Source organism: Pelodiscus sinensis, chromosome 13 (genome assembly GCF_052426305.1).
Source record: "Pelodiscus sinensis isolate ZL-2025 chromosome 13, ASM5242630v1, whole genome shotgun sequence".
NCBI classification, from domain to species: Eukaryota; Metazoa; Chordata; order Testudines; family Trionychidae; genus Pelodiscus; species Pelodiscus sinensis.
The window spans coordinates 17,364,589-17,385,968 of record NC_143064.1 but is presented as its reverse complement, the minus strand read 5'-3'; the positions used below and the strand labels follow the sequence as shown (position 1 = coordinate 17,385,968).

At 44.6% G+C, this 21,380-nt stretch overlaps 1 protein-coding gene across 4 annotated transcripts in view; it reads right to left on the bottom strand.

Moving 5' to 3' along the window:
- Positions 1 to 21,380, bottom strand: part of STAG2 (STAG2 cohesin complex component) — a 223,825-nt gene that overhangs the window by 87,933 nt on the left and 114,512 nt on the right. For all 4 annotated transcript variants that reach the window (XM_075940974.2, XM_075940976.2, XM_006115390.5 and 1 more), the window contains exons 4-7: positions 19,097 to 19,258; positions 12,240 to 12,336; positions 8,199 to 8,275; positions 2,909 to 3,113 (exon numbers count right to left, since the gene is read on the bottom strand). In XM_075940974.2, the coding sequence (XP_075797089.1) occupies positions 2,909 to 3,113; positions 8,199 to 8,275; positions 12,240 to 12,336; positions 19,097 to 19,258 (541 nt within the window). The remainder of the gene's footprint in view (positions 1 to 2,908; positions 3,114 to 8,198; positions 8,276 to 12,239; positions 12,337 to 19,096; positions 19,259 to 21,380) is intronic.

Below are 21,380 nucleotides of genomic sequence, written 5' to 3'. Positions count from 1 at the left end.
CATGCACTAAGTCACAATACTACTCAAGTTTCAACCATCCACTCCTCCTGTATTTGGAAAAAATGGTATGGATGGGCCAAAACTCAGTTGTGATCCAAGCCTAGGCACAAGGACACAACCCTAGAAGTAGGACTCAGGCTCCTGCAGCTGGCATATGGGGAGGGCTTCCTCTCTAATACCTGCTCCTGGGCCTCTCCCCATTATATGCTCGTATAAACTGAGGTAGCAAGAACTACATTATTTGTTGACCCTTCTGCGACTTACCCTTTCTACCCCCACACGCCTGCCATGAAATTTATTAAACATTTCTGTGCTAAAATTATATTATATGAGGTTGTCCTCCCTCCTCAATTAGAATTTTTACAAAAAAGACCTTTCTTTAAGATTCATGTATTTTATTTGCATAGAGAGTGTAATAGAATTATCTAATCAGAAACCAAATAACTGACTAAAATGTAGTATATAATTTAAAAATTAAATTTGATGGGGTGTTTTTTTTGGTTGGTAAATTATTCTCCATTTATCAGAACACAACCATGTAAACCAGAGGCAATCAATTTATTTAGCCCCTCCATAATTTTTGTAATAACATCACAAACAAAAAACACAAAAGTTTGGGATGAAATAGAATATTACAAGTAGACGCTGAAGGAAGGGGTAAGAATACCACTTAAATATCACTGTAGAACAGCAATAGGTCGAGGAACTTAAGCACAAAGAGGAGAAGAACCACCCTGATATCCGAATATTGTGGCATTATATGGCCTTTATGGAATGGAGAAACCCCAGGAAGTTGTAGCCATTTTTAGATGTTAGAAACACTTCAGACCAACTAAATCATGACTGCTTTATTCCTTCTTTAAATAGAGTGCATGTATCAAAAATATAAATCTGACTTTTTACTTTACAAAAAGGAGTTCTATTGACACGTACGCAGCTTTTGATTACGGATGTTAGATAGTGATTAATTGAAAGGATGCTAGATAGTGTAACCGCATCAAATTTTAGCAGTTACACGACTATTAGATAGTCCCCCAGGGTGGGGCTGGCAGCTGATGCCACCAAGAGCTACTGTCTCTATACTGGAAGCAGCAGGCCAGGTGGCAAGCAAGAGCCAGTATGTCCACAAGGGGAACCGGCTTAAAAGCTGGCTGCCCACACATATCAGCTCCCTTCCCCCCACCCCTGCCTCTGGTAGAGAGGCAGCAGCACAGACTAAGGGAGCAAGTGGCTCCCGTAAGCTGATATGTGCAGCGAGCTGGTATACTGTCTCCCACCAGTCCGCCCCTCCCCACACCCCCTCCGTGCTGCTGCCTCTCTATCAGAGGCAGCAGCATGGGGGTGGTTGGGGAGGTGGCTCCACAGGAGCTGAATAGCCAGCTCTCCACAGACACCAGCTCCCGCCTCTTCCCCGCCTCCGATACCGAGGCAGCTTGGGAGAGAGGGCGGGGGGAGAGAATGTAGTCAATAAGATTAACTAAAAAGCTTAGGCTTATCGGTTAATCAAGTGATCAACTACACATTGACATCCCTGCTCCTGATGTAAAGATTTGCTCATGCAAGGGCTGCAGGATCATGACCATAATTTACAAAGCTCACTTTGCTTGATGTAAATCAGTGGCTTTCAAGATGTGATCTGAGGACCTCTGAGTATCCAGAAACTACCTCTACAGGGGTTGTGAAAGGTTATGCTATTCTGTTGTAAAAGGTGGTATCTCAAGCAGTGGTGCATATACCCCTAGGGGTCCAGAGATAAGATTTCCCACTGCTTACTTTAAAAAAAAAAAAAAATCTGAAATGAACAAGTAAAAATAAAGGTTGAAAACCATTGATCTAAATTAACATACAAATGAAATAATTCCTGCAGTCTTTAGTCAGGTCCAACTCCCAGGATAGGTCTAAACTTCATCCCTTTTTCGATAAAGGGATGTAAATTAGACGTATCGAAATTGTAAATGAAGCCAGGATTTGAATTTCCCACACTTCATTTACATAATGGCAGCCTCAAAAAATGAGAGTTACAGGATCTTTTGAAATGGGGTATTTCTATCAAAGGATCCCCGTCCTGACCTTATTTCGCCCCCCCACCCCGAAAAACGGCTTTTCAGGAAAAAAAATCCATGGCCGCCATTACGTAAATGAAGTGTAGGAAAGCCAAATCCTTCCTTCATTTACAATTTCAATATGTCTAATTTACATCCCTTTATCGAAAAAGGGATGTAGTTTAGATGTACCCCCATTTACTTCAGTGGAAGTATTATTTAGTTAAAATTAGGCTCAAAGTAACTGAATTTACATCAATAATATGGCACCATACAAGTAATATAACTGCAAAACGATGTGATAAAATAAGTGTATTCTCTAGACAGTAATATGGGTTTACATTATTTGCTTTTTTATCATAAATGCTTTGACAGTGTCTCAGCAGCCATCACCAACTTGGTCACAAAAACAGTCAAAACCCGTTCCTGGGGTTTATTTTTAATGAGATAGAAATTACCACCACCACAACACAAAATTCATCTACGATTTGGACACTTCTAATGACCCTCTTTTTAGACAGTCTCTCCCACTTGTCTGTGATCTGCATAGTATAGAAAACCACCTGGATGTAAGCCATCAGGACTCAATTAACCCTTTCTCAGAAGAATCAGGTTGTTTTATATAATCAGCACAGCAAGCTAACTCAAAGGAATACTATAATACCAAAAATTACTTTAAAAGTTATAAAAACTAGAACTAAAAAAATGATCCAGAATACAAAAATTAATTAAATTAAATGACTAAACCCAATACAAGAAAATATGAAAGAGCTGAATATCAAATGTTCAGAAAGTTTTAGAAACAGTATCTTCTTTGACAACTGAAAAGAAAATTTATACAGAAGCTCAAATTAAACAACGCTGACCTGCCAGTGTGCTAGTGTGTCGAAATGCTCTGACTTGTGAGTCCGACAATCCTGTAAGCAGTGAAATGACTGTATCCATCATATATTCGTCATATATGATACTATACTGACACTGTCGGACCAAGACACCAATGAACTCACAAAAACTGGATTTGAACTTCTTCCACTGAGGACCAGCCATAGTGAGAGGATAATCTCCACTATCCTAAAAACACAAAAATAATATCTTCAAACATTCATCAGCACATAAATTATAAAAACGACATATTGATATATGGCGAATAGAATATAACAGAATACAATACAGGTGAGTTGAAGGACGAAAAAGATTCAGAGAGCCGAATTCTCTGCTGACAAACTGACACAGTTCAGTTTTCAACCAGCCTATATTTGAATAGCAAAAATATAATCGACAAGTAAAAAACAAGCATTCAATCGATGGAATTCCTTGACATTCTTTGCACAAAACCAATGAATATACTGGATAAATGTTTCACTGGTTCCATTTCTTTTGTAAAAAACTGACAGAAGAACCCTCACTGCAACAACAAAAATAAGATTTGTCCAGCGTTGCTCGGGTCCTTATATATATGTACCTATTTCATTTTGAAAATGATAGGGACTGTAGGTTTGTTCTTAAGTTGAATTTGTATATGAGTCGGAACTGGCGTCCAGATTCAGCCGCTGTTGAAACTGACCAGCAGTGGCTGAATCAGACACGCCTGCGGCAGAGCAGCTGGGGTGCTGCTGGGTTGGTCCTGCAGCGCCGCTCCTCGGCGCAACTGGACCAACCCGGCAGCACCCCAGCTGCTCTGCCCCAGGTGTCCCCAAATCAGCTGCAGCTGAAACTGATCAGCAGCTGATTCCAGGAAGCCTGGGGCAGAGCAGCTCTGCCTTGGGCTTCCTGTAATCAGCCGCTGATCAGTTTCAGCAGCGGCTGACTTGGGTACACCTGGGGCAGAGCAGCTTGGGTGCTGCTGGGTTGGTCCAGTAGCGCTGCACCTCGGTGCTGTGGGACCAATCCGGCAGCCGCCCAGCTGCTCTACCCCAGGCATCGGCGAGAAAAGCCTGGTCTGCTGGGGGGGGGGGGGGGGCAGCAGACCAGGGAGACGCGGAGCGGCTTTTCTCACCGCGGAGGACGCGGGCGGCGGGACCGCAGTGCGTCTCGGCAATCCCGCCGCCCGCGTCCTCCGCGGTGAGAAAAGCCGCTCCGCGTCTCCCTGGTCTGCTGGGGGGGGGGGGGTGGCGCGCTAGGTCCGCGTCTCCCTGGTCTGCTGGGGGGAAGCGCCCCCCCGCGCCGCCAGAGGCGTCGACAGTGGGGGAGGCACCCCGCACTAGCCCCCCCCCCCCCCGTTCATAACTAGGAGTCCGACGTAAGTCGGACCGACGTAACCCGGGGACTGCCTGTATTTCATTTGAAATCATTGCTCTGGGGCAGGCCTCGGAATGAGGGGTTCATTATGCAAGCTGGCCCAAGGGGAGTGGACTACTGTAGCACTCAGTCATCGCAGCAGCTTGGGGCTCGGTGAGAAGCGCCTCTTCATGGCTGCTGCAGTTCCAACAGGCATAGCTCAGGTATGGGTGCATGTCCCCTGGCTGGGGCAGGTCCAGGTTCATTTGCCCACTGTACTCCCCAGTCCGAGTGAGGAATGCTGCAAACTATGCACTTTCCCCTCACTCCCTGATGAAGGGAAACAGCCAGCAGTGTCCCCATACAAATCGGGAGGCAGGGGCCTTCAGCCTCCGCTCCCTCCTCCCTATAGGGCACCTGGGGAGTGGGGGACTTGGAGCTGGGCAGTTCTGGACAGAGATAGGGCAGGAGCAGCGGTGCTCCCAGACAGCCCCATTTCAGCTGCCTGAAGATTTGTCTCTTTTCTGTATGGTTTTATGAGAAGCAATCCTATTCCAGACACATCCCATTTTCCCAGCACAAACAAACGCTTACCTTGCTTCAAATGATAAGCAGCATCTGTATGCTAAATGTAGTAGTCCTAGCTCTTACCATTTAGGAGAAGTTCTTGAACAGACAGACAGACTGACTCTCTCAAATATATAATAGACACCCACAGTTAAATTAAAAGAAGGACCATGTAAACACAGGAATTATACCCCAACCTCACAAGCCAAGAACTATCTGAACATTAAAAAGCAGAAACCGTAAAAAGGGTTGTCTACCTCCTTCCCCTACTTCACTGCCTAGTGCATTTGTCTGGGAGCTGACCTCATCTGTGAAGTGTGACAGAGCAGGTGTGATAGAGCTGGTTAAAGGGCTTGGTGGAAGGGGAGAGAGGCAGCTCTTGCAGAAAGAGGCAGAAATCCTGGCTAATTAGGAGCAGCTGAGACAGAGCAGCTGCAAATCAATTAAGAGCCAGGTGAAGGTAATTGGGGCTTCCACAAGGCCTCTTTAAAAACCCTCCCTGTGGATGGAGGAAGGAGAGAGAGTTGAGAAGGAGTTTGGACAAGGAGTTTGGAGAGTGAAGGAGAGGTTTGGAGTGTGGAGATCGGAGGAGACAAGTAGAACAGCATCAGCCCTGACAAAGGCTGCAGGGAGATGACAAACACCAAAACAAAGCAATTGAATCTTATACTGTGACTCCTAAACTATGGGACAGTAGCCTGGCCAGGGGCCCAGTAGTGGGATTGACTACTATAGAAGACAGAGGCAAAGAAAGCATTGAGTACTTCAGCTTTTCCCACATCATCTGTCACTGGGCTACCTCCCTCATCTAGTAAGGGCTTCCCTAATCACTCTTATTGCTAATATGCCTGTAGAAACTTCTTGTTACCCTTCATGTCTCTTGCTAGCTGCAATTCCAATTATGCTTTGGCCTTCCTGATTAAACCCCTGCATTCTCGAGCAATATATTTATGCTCCTTAGTAATCTGTCCAAGTTTCCACTTCTTGTAAGCTTCCTTTTTGTGTTGAAGCTCACCAAAGATTTCCCTATTAAGCCAATCTGGTCACCTACTATATTTGCTTTTCTTACTGCACATCAGGATGGTTTTCTTCCTGTGCCTTTAATAAGGCTTCTTTAAGATACTGCCAGCTCTCCTGGACTCCTTTACCCCTCATGTTAACATTCTAGGGGATCCTGCCCATCAGTTTCCTGAATGAATCAAAGTCTGCTTTTCTGAAGTCCACAGTGTGTATTTTGCTGCTCTCCTTTCATCAGGTTCCTGAAATCAACCATCTAACGATCACTGCTTCCCAGGTTGCCAACCACATCTACTTTCCCTACTGATTCTCCCGTTTATGAGCAGCAGTTCAAACTTTGTGTGGCTCCTGGTTAGTTCTTTCAGCACTTGTACCAGGAAGTTATCCCCAACATTCTCCAAAACTTCCTGAATTGCCTGTGTACACCCAACAGATGTCAGGGTGATTAAAGTCTTCCATGAGAACCAAGGCCTGTGATCTGGAAGCTTCTCTTTGTTGTCTGAAGAAAGCCCCTTCTACCTCATCGACCTGATCCTTATCTGGACCTTTTCCTTCCACAGGGAGGATAGACGAGAACACCACTTGCGCTTCAAATTCCTTGATCCTTCTTCCCAGCGCTACATAATCTGCAGTGACCAGCTCAAGGTCATTCTTGAGCGTATGGGAGCAGCAGAGAGAGCCTCCAGGAAGCATGTCCATGTGCTGCTGTTCCCCCAGCTGGGAGAGAGAAACAGCTGCTTCTGGCTCTGGCTTCTTCACCACATGCTGGATCCAGTGGGTGGCTCGAGGCTTCTGCCCTTCTCCCCTGCAGGAAGTCAGCACTGGTGTTCCAGCCTTGTGGGGGTCCGTAAGGCTAGAGCACCAGAGCAAGCTCCCTGCTGCAGGGAGACGGTGGGGTGTAGAGTGGGGGGAGAGCTTGAGCTGCAAAAAAAGCCGTATCTCTCTCCCTAGCAAGCCATAAGTCACCGACTCCTGCTCTACATCTAAACAGCACTGGAAGCATATGGGCATGAGTGCCTAGGAAGATAGGGCAGAGGGTGCCACTGTAGTCAGGCTTGATGGTGCCTGCGGGTCTGGATTCCTGGAATCTGTCATCAGCATTAGGCCTATTGCCAGTAGAGGTGGCAGATCCAACATTGGGGCCAATGCTGGAGTCACCAGAACATCTGGGCCCACAGGAACACTGTGGCAAAGCCCTGATCCAGCGACAATGGGGTTGATGCCGCGCTCAGTGTCAGGGCTATGAATTGTGACCACCACTCTATGGCACGTGGTGAGAAGACAGTCACTGAGGCCACAGATGTTGATCCCAAACATGATCCCTGGCGGAAGAGGGTCCTAAAGGGCCAATGAAGGAGATTTTGTCATTGGGGTGGTCACTGGGAAAGGTGAGGTTTTCTTCAGTGCCAGGATGCAGACTTCCTGCTGCTTCTGCACACTGATTGGTAAGAGACAGACTCCAACTCCAACTCTGAGTATGACAAGCTAGGAGAGGGGGGCAGATCTAACCGAGGTGGGAGATTTACAGAAGTCCGAGGACCCAGAGAGAGAGAGGGAGATCTACAAATGATCATCCTGATCCCCTTTAGATTGCGCCAGTGGTTTCAATGGAGCTTGTGGTGCCACTATGCTATCCTGTCTGGATGGCGAAAATAGGGCCGTAAGGCACATTAAGTTTTGCGCTGCGTTAAACACCCCTAAAATGGAGGGCATAGGAGGTGCTCGGAGGGCACCAGTGAACTTGGCTGGCCAGGACTTGATTGCCTGGGTTAGACAGGAGTCAACACAGCCTTGGTGAAGGTCTCAGAGTCACAGCTCGAATGCAGTGCAGTGCTTCATAACCAGAGACAATCCCCTGTCCCTCTTTCCCCTCTTATGCAGAGATTGGGAACTACATCAAAGTTCAGTGGGTCTCAGAGTGGCATGTTGGTCCCAAAGACCACCTTTGGTGCAGTTTCTTTCCCCATTGGAAACAGAATGATCAAAACAGACAAGAAAGTGCTAGGTGCCATGTCCATGATGCCTGGGTCAGCCTGCCACCGCAGTGCTACTCCCTCTCTCTCTCTCTCTCATAGTTCTCAGTCAGAATCCCAACAAATCTTGCAGGAGTCTTTTTAGTAACTCTCACCCAGATAAATTAGGCAGAAGCAGTGAGCCCAGTCGCCTTATACGCCGGAAAATACGGTACTTTTTTCTAACAATTATTTTTCCTCATATTGTTAATATATTTTATAGTTGCCCCTAGTTTCGACATTTATAATTGGGAGCAATGTCATCCAGCAATCAGAATAAGTGAATTTTAAATTCATGAGATCATAGGAGAATCTCAGAACTTGTATTTGTTAAAATAATTACCTCATCAAATTCTTCAGTCATTTTTCGGATTATTTCAGAATTCTGCATATGTCGAAACATTTCTGCTGTAACAACTCCTACAATGCAGACATTATATTAATAATACTGTAGATATAAAAGAAGTAATATCAGATTAGCTGGCATCTGAAACAAGTTAAATAAGCAAATGTCAATGTATAGACTTTAAGCAACTAAACTCTCTCATATAAAATAGTACACAGTAAGACAAAATATACCATTTAGACTAAACATAGTCATTGTCTGTACACTAACATTCTTTGGAGCATTGTTAATGCAACTATTGATGCTAAACAACAGAGGCACCTGCATATATTTTGGGGAACATTATATATACAATCTGAGTTTGAGATTCATAAATGCCCCTTCAAATAATAAAAAATGTTAGTAACACAATGTTTTGCATCTAAAAACAGATTGGTTGGCTCCAACTTTTAGAAGTAGAGACTCAATTACTCATGAAAACTTGAATTTGAAACATTTAAATACAATCATTTTACAAAGTTATATAATTCTCTGCAAAATATTGCAATTGCGATATAACCATTAAGGAAAGACCTTTTCAGGTGACGTGCTCAACTCAAAATGACATACGAGTATTTGAATGAGCTCAGAATCTCACAGAATGAAGACGGTAAAATAGGAATAAAACATGAAGTCTTGCATCTTTCTTTTCATCAATCCTCCCCCTCTCAAAAAATCTGAAGTAAAAAATTAACCAAAAAATTAACTTTCAAGGTTGAAAAATGATAAAGTTTTAAGGTGGGAAGAACTAGAACTACTATAGAGAAAGTTTGCTCAGACTTCTAAATGAGAAGAACCACTATATCTTTCTTTAGGATCCCCTCCAGCCAACTAAGGCACATCAATGACAAACTTAAGAGTGAACCAATCTCCACAATGCTCATCCAGAAGTCTGATGTGGTGTATGCCTTTAAGGAAAAAGGATATATTCTTTGGGAATTAAAGGTTCCTAGAAGGCGTCCCCCACTCAAGACTGAATTACAATCTTTTGAGAATGAATGGTATTTGCATCTGATCACAATACTGGATCAGAGATTGTATTGTGAACATACTGTATTCAAAGACGAATTGTAGAATGTTTTTCCATACTAACTGGTACAATAAGTTGACTTTTCGACTATGGACAACTACATTTCATATATCTGAATGTCTATTTCCTCAGAAAATTAACTGATAGATTTTAAAGTGATATGATGGCATAAAACAGACCTCTTAATTCCTCTTGCAACTGTATTCATTGCTTCAATACTTGATTCACAGTAAGAACTCTGGCGCTAATATAAAAAGGATGCACTACTGAAGTCAGTGGTGCTTTTGGAGGTGTGTCTATTTGTGAGGCTAAAGCCAGGAATCTTGAATTATGGTGTGCCCACAGGGCTCAAACACTGGTGTCTCCATAGAGCTAAAGCCAGGAGCTGCATGGCTTAAGCATAGAGCCAAAAGCCCTAGGGCTCCTCTGGGGATAAAGACAGGAACTCCTTGTGGGCTTGAAGCTGGGAACAGAGCTGCAGGGCTGAAGTCTCTATCTTATGCCCCACAGAGGACTGAAAGTTTGAGTGTAGCTGTGAGGCTGAAGCCCCTCCCTTTCCTCTGCATTAAAACCCTAAAAGAAAGTGCTATCCATCGGGATAAAACCCTATGTCCATGGGAAGAGTTGAAAGGAACCAGGGCATCATCTCACAACTGCAGCACCTTATCCAGTGAGCAGAGAGGTACTAGGGCCAGCTTCCCACCCCAGCCTCGTGCTCCTCTCCTCCACCGCTCCTAAAGCCCAGGCCTCCAGCCCGATCAGAGGCTGGGGCAAGGCAGCACCATGGCTACTGCTGTGACTAGTGCTGTGGTGTGGGCACCTGTTTCCTTCTGCTGTCACGGCTACTCCTCAGCTCCCAGCCCCATTTGATTGCAGCCAATAGAGCCACCCAGGTAGGATGGAGCCTTCTCTAGAGCCAGCATAGCCCTCAGAGAGCAGTCCCTGAACCCTGAGCTAACTCGTTGCCCCCACACAGCCTCCTAGTTATCTCTGTCCCTGAGATACCTCTCTGCCCACACGCAGCCCTTAACAGCCTCTGACATAGGAAGTAGCTTAGTTTGCAAACACCCAGCCCCATTTACCTTCCTCCTGACATCAGCTACCCACTGTCTGGATACAGCCCCTACTGCCTCCACCAAGCCATCCCCAGTCTGCATTCAAGCCCATAGTTACTTCTGTGCTTGTACCCTGAGTTACCCCCTGCCAATGCATAGTCCCTAACCACCCCCAGCCTGAACACAGACCCTAGCTATTCCTGTTCTGGCACCCTGAGCTACACACTTAGCCCCAGCTAACCTCCAACCTGCACCTTTAGAGGTTTTCAAACATTGAGATTAATTCCTCCTTTGAGTTATAATTTTTGATTGCACTTCTTCATACATACACACCCAACCAAGACAGAATAGATGGTCTCCTGAGGCGAATCGGGGGTAAAGATGGTGCTCTCTCTCTGGGACCTGCCATCTAGAGCTGGCCCAAGCCCTGCTGGATCTTGCCCTCTCCCATCAATGGAAGTCAAATTATGCCTGTACCCAAGGCTTCCTACTTCCTCACGCCAGAGCCCAAAGACTCCTCACCACTGAGCCCTGGAATTATCATAGTATGAGCGAGGGTAGGCAGGTGGGGGGCTCCAAGAAAAAGATGCATGTTTAAGGGATGAGGAAATAGCAGATGAAAATCAGTTTATACTCCATCTAGCTACACTAAAAACCCACTGACTTTGGAGTAAATCACCTAGAGCCACCACTTCTGAAAAGAGGTTAAGAGAAAAATGGAGACGAATGAGTAAGCCTGGTTGGAGGGGAATTATACATCTCAAGAATAACCTCTCTCTCAAGACCAGCATTCCTTCTAATTTTTCCCACTCCGAGCAGAATGAATTTTGTTATGTGCACCAATGTAGAGGTGATGTGCAACTCAGCAAGATGGGGGCCAGGCTACCATAGTGAGATGGGGATGGATGGAGGCCCTGGCCAGTCAGGGGCCAAATCCAGCCCACCTAACACTTTGATCCCCCGGACTGCATCTGGCCATTTTCTATTTGTATCTTACTGCCACTGAATTTCCAGGCGGTGGCTCAAGCAGCACGATCCTATTTAAATGCTTATTACACCCGGTTGTGGTGCTACCCCAGAAGCTGTCAGAGCCGTAATGCCTTTAAATAGCTATAGCGACCCTGGGCAGCAGCCAGACAACACAGTGGTGGCAGGGTCAGGAGCCCTTTACTGTGTTTTTAATTCAAAGCCTTAGCCCCAGATAGCTCTGGGGGGAGGCTAGTCCCCAACCTCACCCCTTCCACTCCAGGCCCTGCCCCTCTGGGGAGTACGCAGAGGGAGTGGAACCAGCCCATGCCTGCATACCAAAAATTCATGAATTGGCCCTCCTGTAAAAATTATTGCCCACGCCCAAGTTATCCCCATTTCTGTACAGAATAGCTATAGTGATATACAGCAATTCTTATATTGGTATAACTGCGCCCACTGTAGTGGGATTATACAGTTTTAATCATACTAGTATAATGAATACCTAGTACAGACAACTGCTTAGTACAGACTAACCCAATGCTTACATCTACACTACTTCAGAAACTCAAACTAAGGAACACAATTTTATCTATGATGAACGATGTTGCTGGAGACAATGTAACTAAGGCTGAGTTATCATGCGGTCTCCTATCCATTTACCTTACTCTTCTAGAGTAGAGTGCAGGGGTCAATTGCAGAACAATCTGCAGTCAATTTGGCAGGTCTTCACTAGACCCACCAAATTGAGAGCCAGTGGATCAATTTCAGAGCCTTGATCCCCGCTGTAGTGTAGATGCATCCTAAGAGTGAGAAGGCACTCTCTACACCATCAGAATAATAGCAAAGGCTATTAAAAAGGGAGCTGGTAGGCATTCAAAAAGAGTAGCTATAGGATAGCTAGAACTATATTTTAACGTAATATGCTTCCAAAAATATACATCTTACCTTTGCAGCCTGAGCACTGAATAAAGAAGTTGATGAGGTCAAGAAGAGCTATATCTCTGTCATGTTTGTATGACTCTATCCAGTCATCCACTACAGACTGAGTCACAGGGGAGGGGAGGAGAAGATGTATAGAGAAAAACAAAACAAAAACTCTTTATTAGCTTTTGATACATTGATGAGAAGCTAAACAGTGGTTCCCAACAGTTTCTTAGGAACACACAAATGTAAAAGTCATCTCCCATTAGCAAAATAGACCCCTTGAAATGTACTAATACTGAGTACATTTCATCCTTTACTATTACAATAAAGAAATAGATGCCTGCTTTACCTGTCAACATACACAAACACAAAACAGAATATGAAGTACATGCAACTGAGTAAAAAGCACATAGTGAGTGTTCCCTCCAACTGACCATTTAGTATAGAAGCCCAGAAACCATGTTAGTAAGGGGAGATGGAGAAGTGCCTGATCAAGAAACTTCAGTCTCAAATTTCCTGACTCCTGCTGTGTGATACAGAGAAGCAAAGAGAAGTTACTTACACTATGCAGTAATGATTGTTCTTTGAGATGTGTGTCCCCGTGGGTGCTCCACTGTTGGTGTTGGGGACGTCCCAGCGCCATGGATCGAAGACTTTCAGAGCAGTGTTCAGTCGGGCTGTGCATACACAAGTGGTGAACGGCATGCTTACCTTTGAAGTTAACGCGCGCAGCCTGATTTCCCTCTCTTTCTTGTTTGACGTCCTCGTGGCAGAAGTGGGGAGGAGGGCAGGTAGTGGAGCACCCACAGGGGTACACATCTCGAAGAACAATGGTTACTAAACAGAGTGAGTAATTTCTCTTTCTTCAAGTCATGTCTTCAGGGGTGCTCCACTGTGGGTGACTATGTAGCAGTGCCTATTTAGATGGAAGGTGGGCTTCAGTTAATTGTTACAGATTACGGAGAGAACTGCAGTGGCACATGGTGGAATCGCGTAATTCTTTATGATGGTGTGACTGAGTGACCATCTCGCTGCTCTGCTTATTTCCTGGAGTGAGACTCCATTGAGGAAGGTAGTTGATGTCACCATCGCTCTGGTAGAATGGGCTTTGGAAGTCGCTGGTAATGCCCTGTTCTGGAGCGAGTAGCAGGTTGTAATGCAGGATGTTATCAATTTTGATATGTGCTGGGAAGAAAGTGGTTTTCCCTTGGACCTTTCAGCTAGGGATACCAGCAATCTCTAGGATAGACAAAAGGGCTGAGTCCTAACCAAACAGAAGGCCCTTCTGACATCTAAAGTGTGTAATATGGCTTCTTCCCTTGAGCGGTGTAGTTTTGGGTAGAAGGTGGAAAGAACTATCGATTCACTGATATGAAATTCAGAACCAACTATGGATAAGGTGGGGGGGATGGGTCCGTAGAATACATGTTATGCCTGTGAAAGGTCAGGTATGGCGTCAAGGTTGTGAGAGCTACAAGTTTGCTAATCCTCCTTGCAGACGTGACTGCCAGAAGGAACGTTTTCATGGTGAGAAAGTTAAGTGATGAAGTTGCCATTGGCTCAAAGGGAGGTTTTGTGAGTGAGTGGAGGACCAATTCTAAATCCCACGTGGGGAGTATGGGGATATGTGGTGGGTGAAGGCTCTGCAGGCCCTTTCAAAAATCTCTTAGAGATGGGGTAGGTGCATATAGAGAACCCATCAATGGGGGAGAGGGGGGGCCGTAATCGCAGCCATATGAACCTGGAGTGAAGACAAGGGATAAACTATGTTGTTTCAGGTGCATAATGTATTCCAGTATCAGATGGAGTGGAGCCATAGATGGTTGGACTCCTCTCTGTGCACCACTGCGTAAACCACTGCCATCTGTACAGCTAAGTCTTGCATGTTGTTTGTCTCCTGCTATGCATCAGGACAACTCTCACTTGTTAGGAGCACTGTTGCTCTGCTTCGGAGAACCAGACAGGTACCATGCCATCGGGTGTAATGTTTGTGGCTGGGATGAAGTATCACACCCTTGTTCTGGGAAAAGAGGTCTGGGTGGGTCAGAAGCAGGCAGAGAGGTCGTAGAAACAGTTGATAAAAACTGTTTCTTCCCAACCATGTTGGTCAAGGCCACGCTGGGGCTATTAGAATTACATGGGCCCCGGATAGGAGGGAAGGCATATAATAGGTAAGCATCCCATAGAAGGAGCACTGCATCTCCTTGAGAGCCATATCCCATGCCCGCACTCAAACAGAATTGGGGGCATTTGGAATTTTAGAGGTCTATTTGCGGTCAACCCCAGTGTTGGAACAGCTCGGGGGTGATCTGACTAGAGTTCTCATCCGTGTACTGTGAGAAAGTTGCAGCTGAAGGTATTAGCCGTGATATTCTTGTCCGTGGGTAGGTATGCCAGCATGATGATTATGTTGTGGTGGATATACCAATTCCAAAGCTGGATCGCCTCAACAGAGCGAAGGGGATTTCGCACTCCCTTGGCAGTTGATGTAAAACATAGTAGTCATATTGTCGGTGACGATATGCACGAAGAGTCTCCAATACGTAGAAGGAACTGCTTGCATGCATTGGGAAGTGCTCGAAGCTCGAGCAGGTTGATGTGGATTCTGAACTCGTCTCTGGACCACTTTTCTTGCAAGTATTTTTGTTGGAAGTGTGCACCCCGACCTAGCAGTGAGGCATCTGTAGTGAACTGTTTGGACAGCTGATCCTGGTGGAAGGGCACCCCTTTGCAGAGGTTCTGTGCTCAGCTCCCCCACTGTAAGGAGATAAGGGGACTTTTGGAGGAGGCGAAATGTGTCTGTGAATGTGGCAGCTGGGTGGTGTATAAATTGAGGAAATCCAATGTTGGAAACATTGAAAGCACAGTCTGGTATGGGTAAATATATGTGGTGGCTACCATATGTCCCATGATTTTGAGACAGTTTAGGATAGGGAAGGTTAGGCTGATCCTTATGATTGTGACCAGGCTTGTTATACGGTTGAAATGACGATTAGGGAGATAGGCATGTGCTGTTGCGGAATCTATGAGAGCCCCTATGAACTCTAGGGATTGTGTGGGGGCGTAGTGTGGACTTCTGGCCATTGATAATGAAGCCTAGAGATGGAAAGAAGGCCTTTATGAATCTGATCATGTCCCTTGTGGTCTGTTGGGAGGGACCTCAGATGAGGCAATCATCCAAAGAGAAGATTGTGATACCATTTCCTCTGAGATGCGCTGCTACAACTGCCAGGGTCTTGGAGAAGACTCTGGGGGCAGAGGAGAGTCCAAATGGAAGGACTTTCTACTGAAAATGGACTGATGCTACTGTGAAGCACAGAAAACATCTGTGCACGGGATGTATCCTGATATGGAAATGTGTGTCTTGGAAGTCGAGGGCTGCAAGCCAATCCTTCTTGTGCAGTGCATGAATCATCATGGTAAGGGTAACCATTTTGAAGCATTGCTTGCAAAGGTATTTCTTTAATTGACAAAGATCTAAGATAGGCCTCCAACCCTGTTTCTCTTTTCAGTGAGAAAGTAGATTGAGTAAAACCCTCTCCCTTCATATTGTCCGGGGACTTGTTCTATGGATCCTATATTGACACGGTGTTGAACTTCTTGGCAGAGCAATGTTTTGGCAGAGGGGGTCCCTGGAGAAGGTGGGGGGATAGCTATGACAGGAATAGAATATCTGCAGCTGATGATTTCTAGAACGCACCCATCTGTGGTGATTGCTGCCCACTGATTGTAAAAAGGACGCAAGTAGTGGTAGAATGTGTTGGACTCGCCTGGCACTAATGTTGAGGGGAGGTCAGGTAGACCCTCAACCAAATTCCCAAATTCTAGAGACCTGAGTCATGGAAGAGCAGTTGTTTGGGATTCTTCTGCGTTGGTTTTGTGGTTGGAAGCAGTTTTGTTCAAATGATCGATACTGCTGTTGTCTGCCAAATGCTGTATCTCTGTGTCTTTGGTAGGGTGTATAGCGCTTCCTTGGTAGGGGGGAGTGTACGTGCATACGGTGGTGCATGAATTTTTGCTAGAATTCAGAGCCTTGTCCGTCCCTGCAGCAAACAATTTGGCATTACTGAATGGCAGGTCCTCTTCTTTAGCCTGGAGATCCTTAGGAACACCTGTTGCTTGAAGCAAAGATGCACGTCTCATTACAACAGACATTTCAGTAGCCTTGCCATGGTGTCTGTGGCGTCAAGGGCCATTTGTAGTGCAGTAGAGGATATACTATATCCCCCTTTAATGATGATTTTAAGGACAGGTCTCTTGTCATCTGGGAGGTGTTTCATGACCTCTGTTAGTTTTGCACAGTTGTCGAAATCATAACTGGCAAGTAGGGTGAAGTTGAAAAGTTGAGGAGGAGTACATTTTCCTCCCAAACACATCCAGGCATTTATGGTCTGTGTCTTATGTATGTGTTTTGTGTTGAGAATTATTAGACCTTTGATTCGCAGCATCAACCACTAAAGAACTGAGTTAAGGGTATAAGTTTAGAAAGTCCATGGCTTTTGATGGGACAAAGTACTTTCTATCGGCCCTTTTATTGGTTAGGAGGGTCTGGCTGAGGTTTCCCATACTTAGTCAGCTGCTTCAAGTATTGCTTCATCTAGAGAGGGCGCAATTTTGGATTTAGCAGAAGGCTAAAGATTCTTTAAAAGCCTGTGGTGTTTTTCCTGCACCTCTGATAAGATAACCTCCTGATTGACAGCCACTGTTTTGAATAAATCCTGGAATTGTTTGAGGTAGTCACCAGGTGTTGGGTTATTTGGGATAACTGCTTCAGCAGCAGCAGAGGAGAAGCTATCATTGGGTGGCATATCCTATTGTTGGATGGTTGAATCATCCTCAATCTGCCCTTCCTCAAGGTCCGGGCCCTCAGACGGGGAATATGATGGATCTGAGTGTACAGAGGCACTGTGCATGTGTAAGTGTGTCGTGGTATCCAGTAGCGATTAGGAGATCACTGCTATTATGCTGGGATTAGTACTGCCATTCAGGGTGTGCGGGAGCTATTGATAATGGGGAGACTGTAGTCCCCATATGATGCATGCACTTTGTCTGGGGAGGAGTGCTGTGAATAGAAAACATTCCTTGAATCCTCGTGATAGGCACTGAGTTTTGATAAAGCAGGTGAGCATGGTGAGAGCAGCAAGCCTCTTACTGATAACAGGGAGCAAGAGTGGTGGTGTGCCGAGGGCTCAGTGGGGGAATCTGGTTCTAGTTCTTCTGTCATTTATTCGTGGAGCATGCATTTTGCATTGTAGAACAGCAGTGGGTTGATATCTTGTGACCTGTTGCCGAGTTCGCCAGTGCCTGGGGTGGAGGCATGAGTGCTGGCAGCATCACCTTGCCAGTGGTGCCTCTGTTAATTCAAGGTCCTTAGTAGGTGCCCTTTTTGGCTGGGTAGCTGGTTTTGCAGCCTGTTTAGAACACACTTTTGAGCCAGTTAGTGAGGAGGCTCAAGATTTTGCCATGCCCGAGGTGCCAGGTTCATCTTCCCTACTCATTTGTGACAGGAGCGAACAGGCTGGTGAGCTGCTTGAGGGGTTCTGCCGAGGGGACATCATGCCCAAGCCCTTAGTGCACCTTTTATAGCTGGGGGGGATGGGAGGGGGCGGAGATCTAGGGCTCTGTCAATGGACAGCATGAGTATTATCAGCTTTCTTTCCTTGCGAGCTCTTGCTGTCAGACTGTGACAGAGGACACATTTTTGTGAAAAATGTGCCCCCCCCCCCCCCCTGCAAACAGCATATGCATTTCTTGTGACCATCAGAAGCTCACAGAGTCTCGGCATTTATTGCATCTTTGGACTTTAGGAGAGCCCAGCGTGTCTCCCGGAGGCGGACTATGGTGCTTGTGAATGTTATGAGTAGAGCAGTCTGTGTTTGGTTTCTTTGTGTTTTCTTTTATTCAGTTTGCTGCAGCTTGCCGCTGCATGGCAGTAAACTGCTAGTCTAACTAAATTATAAACAAGATGAAGAAAAAAAGCTTTTTTAAAACAAATTTAAACTGTATTAAAAGGGAAAGAAATACTGGGTAATTCAACACTGTCTAACTACTACTACGCTTTTCAGAAGTCTGCTGAGGAGGAGAGGGCTGGAGCTCTGTCCATAGCTGAGGGCAGCAAAGAAGGAACTGAGGGGAATTGGGCTGCACGCACTAATTTCAAAGGCAGGAACGCTGCTCACCATTCACACTGCCCAACTGAACACCGCTCTGAAAGTTTCCGATCCGTGGCGCTGGGATGAGCCCAACACCATCTGTGGAGCACCCACGGGGACATCACTCGAAGAAGAATAGATAATTTGAATGGCACTCATTTGTGGCAGCAACTTTATTCGAGACCAGTAGATTAACCCTTGACATTTACAAAATTTTCTTTTAAATAATTAATTTTAATCCTCCCTACTTTAAGTTTTTAGCAAGCTCTAGAATCCCCCACATACTTTATATTGAAGCTTCAATGTTATTATATATTCTTGATAACTATAAATGTGATCTATATATGACTATTTAGTCATTCCAGATACTGAGAGGTAAGTTAAAAGTCATATGTAAACAAATATTTTTTTTAAATAAAATTGTTTAAAGTCTTTCCATTTTAAATCAGTATTCACACATTACTTGTTTAATTTCCCAAAGAAAATCAATTGAATCTTTCACTTTTTTAGTGTCAATTTCACATCTAGGTTTTTAGTGATGCAAAATCGGTCTCAAACACTATAGGGGAATATTTGTTTTGAAAGCTCATCATTAAATTTTGTTTAATTGGGAAAAAACTTTTAGTGGGTTTATTTTTATAAAAACTTGTTTTACAAATTTTTAAATGTGTAGCCAAGTTTAGAAATTGAGCATCCCTTTAAGTCTTAAAGAGACTCAGATCTTACCTGCATAGCACTCTTGCCCATTTTAACAACCTCAAACAGCATCATGTTTTCCACACCATTCTGTTGGTGATGTCCATTCATCCGATTTGGACCAGCAGGTTTTCCTCCTCCGTTTCCACCTTTCCCCTTTTCTCCTGGGCCTTTTTTCCCTTTTTTACAGGTCTGCAATCAAATCGAAAGCAACTATCAAATCACTACAAACTTAACAACATAGGAACAGCCATGTGTGTCAGCCCATCTAGCCCAGTATTCAGTCTTTCAACACTGGCCAATGCCTGTTCTCCCCCCATCCCCCAAAGGGTATGAAACGAACATGTAATCATCAAGTCATCCATCCCCTCTTGCCCATCCCCAGCTTCTGGCAAACAGAAGAAAGGCACATAATCCCAGCCCATCCTCCATGAACTCTAGTTCTTTTCTGAATCCTTGCTATAGTCTTCACCTTCACAACGTTCTCTGACAAACAGTTCCTTTTGTTTGTCTTAAACCGGCTGCCTATTAATTTCATTTGGTGATCCTTACTTTGTGTTGTGAGTAGTAACACTTCCATATTTACTTTCTCCATACCATTCATGATTTTATAGGCCTCTATCATATCTCCCTCCCAACCCCTGTCATCTCTTTTCCAAGTTAAAAAGTTCCAGTCTTTTTCATCTTCCATAGCATTAATTTCTATGGAAACTCTTCCATAGCCTTAATTTCGGTTGCCTTTTCTGTACCTTTACCAACTCCAAAAGATTTTTTTTTGAGATGACATGACCAGATCTGCATATATTTCAAGATGTAAGAGTGCCATGAGCTATATAGAGACAAGATGTTTCCCGTCTTATCTATCACTTTCCTATCATGTTTCCCAAATTGTTAGGTTTTTCAACTGCTGATGCAAATTGAGTAGATGTTTTCAGAGAACTATCAACAATGATTCCACAATGCCTTTCTTGACTGACAACATTTAATTTAGATCTCATTTTACATGTATAGATGGAATTATGTTTTCCAATGTGTATTACTTTGCATTTAACACTGAATTTTATCTACCACTTTGTTTCCCAGTCTCACAGTTTTCTAAGGTACTTTTGTAATTCTCCACAGTCTGTGTTGGACTTAACTAGTAGTTTTGTAATCAAAGCAATGAAAACAAACTATAAAAGACTCATTGGTGATCAGCAATGGGAAAGACTAAACAAGCAGGATTCCCATACAGATGTTTGCCGGGTCCTTGTGAAAGTACAATGATACTTGGTCCTTTTGGGCACCAACATAAGTCTGCTTATGTCATTACTCTTCAGCCTAGAAACCAAACTGAATCATGCTTGGAGGCATCTCATGAATAATCGGAATGAGCAGTAACTTACATGCCCATTGACGTGTCCCAGAGGCTGGAGAAAATATCTAGCTGAAATTTGTGAGCTATCAGTGAGGAAAGACTGCGACATCTGTAATGTAGAAGTATTTTCACCCAAACAGAGTTGAGGTCAGCTCCTATATGAATTCTAGCTTCCATACCTATATTAAGGTCAATTTTTGTTTGCTGACCTGTAGGCCCTGGTTCATGTGCAGGTCCTAAATGGCTTGAATAGCTCAATCGAGCCACTGTGAATCACCATGCACTTAGCAGCGAGGAGTCCTGTGGCACCTTATAGACTAACTGAAGTGTTGGAGCATAAGCTTTCGTGGGCAAAGACCCACTTCGTCAGATGCATGTAGTGGAAATTTCCAGAGGCAGGTATAAATATGCAGGCCAGAATCAGGCTGGAGATGACGAGGTGGATCCAATCAAGGAAGAGGAGGCCCTCTTCTAGTAGCTGATCTGGAGGTGTGAATTCCAAGAGAGGAGAAGCTGCTTTTGTAGTTAGCATGCACTTAGACAATCATTGAGATAAGAATAAATCATAATGCCTTGGCCGTGTAAGTGGGCTGCCACCACAGAAAAGTACCTTGGAGGATCCTTGAGGGTCAGTGAGAGGTTGAAAGGGAGTACTCTGTACTAATAGTGCTCCTGATTCCGCATACCTGTGATATGGTACAATGGAAATGTATGTCCTGACAGTCGAAGGCTGAGAACGAAGGATCAAGAACAAATCTCTTTCCTTTAATGCTAGAATGATTCCTGAGAAGGTGACCATCTTTAATTTCTCTGCTTGCACTCTGCAGCCTGTGTGGGTATCCAATTTTACTTTTTCTTTGATATCAGGAAGTAGACAGATTAGAACCCTTTGCTTCCAAGATGCACAGGAACAGATTCTATAGCTCCTATCATTAGTTTATGGCTTATAATTATTTT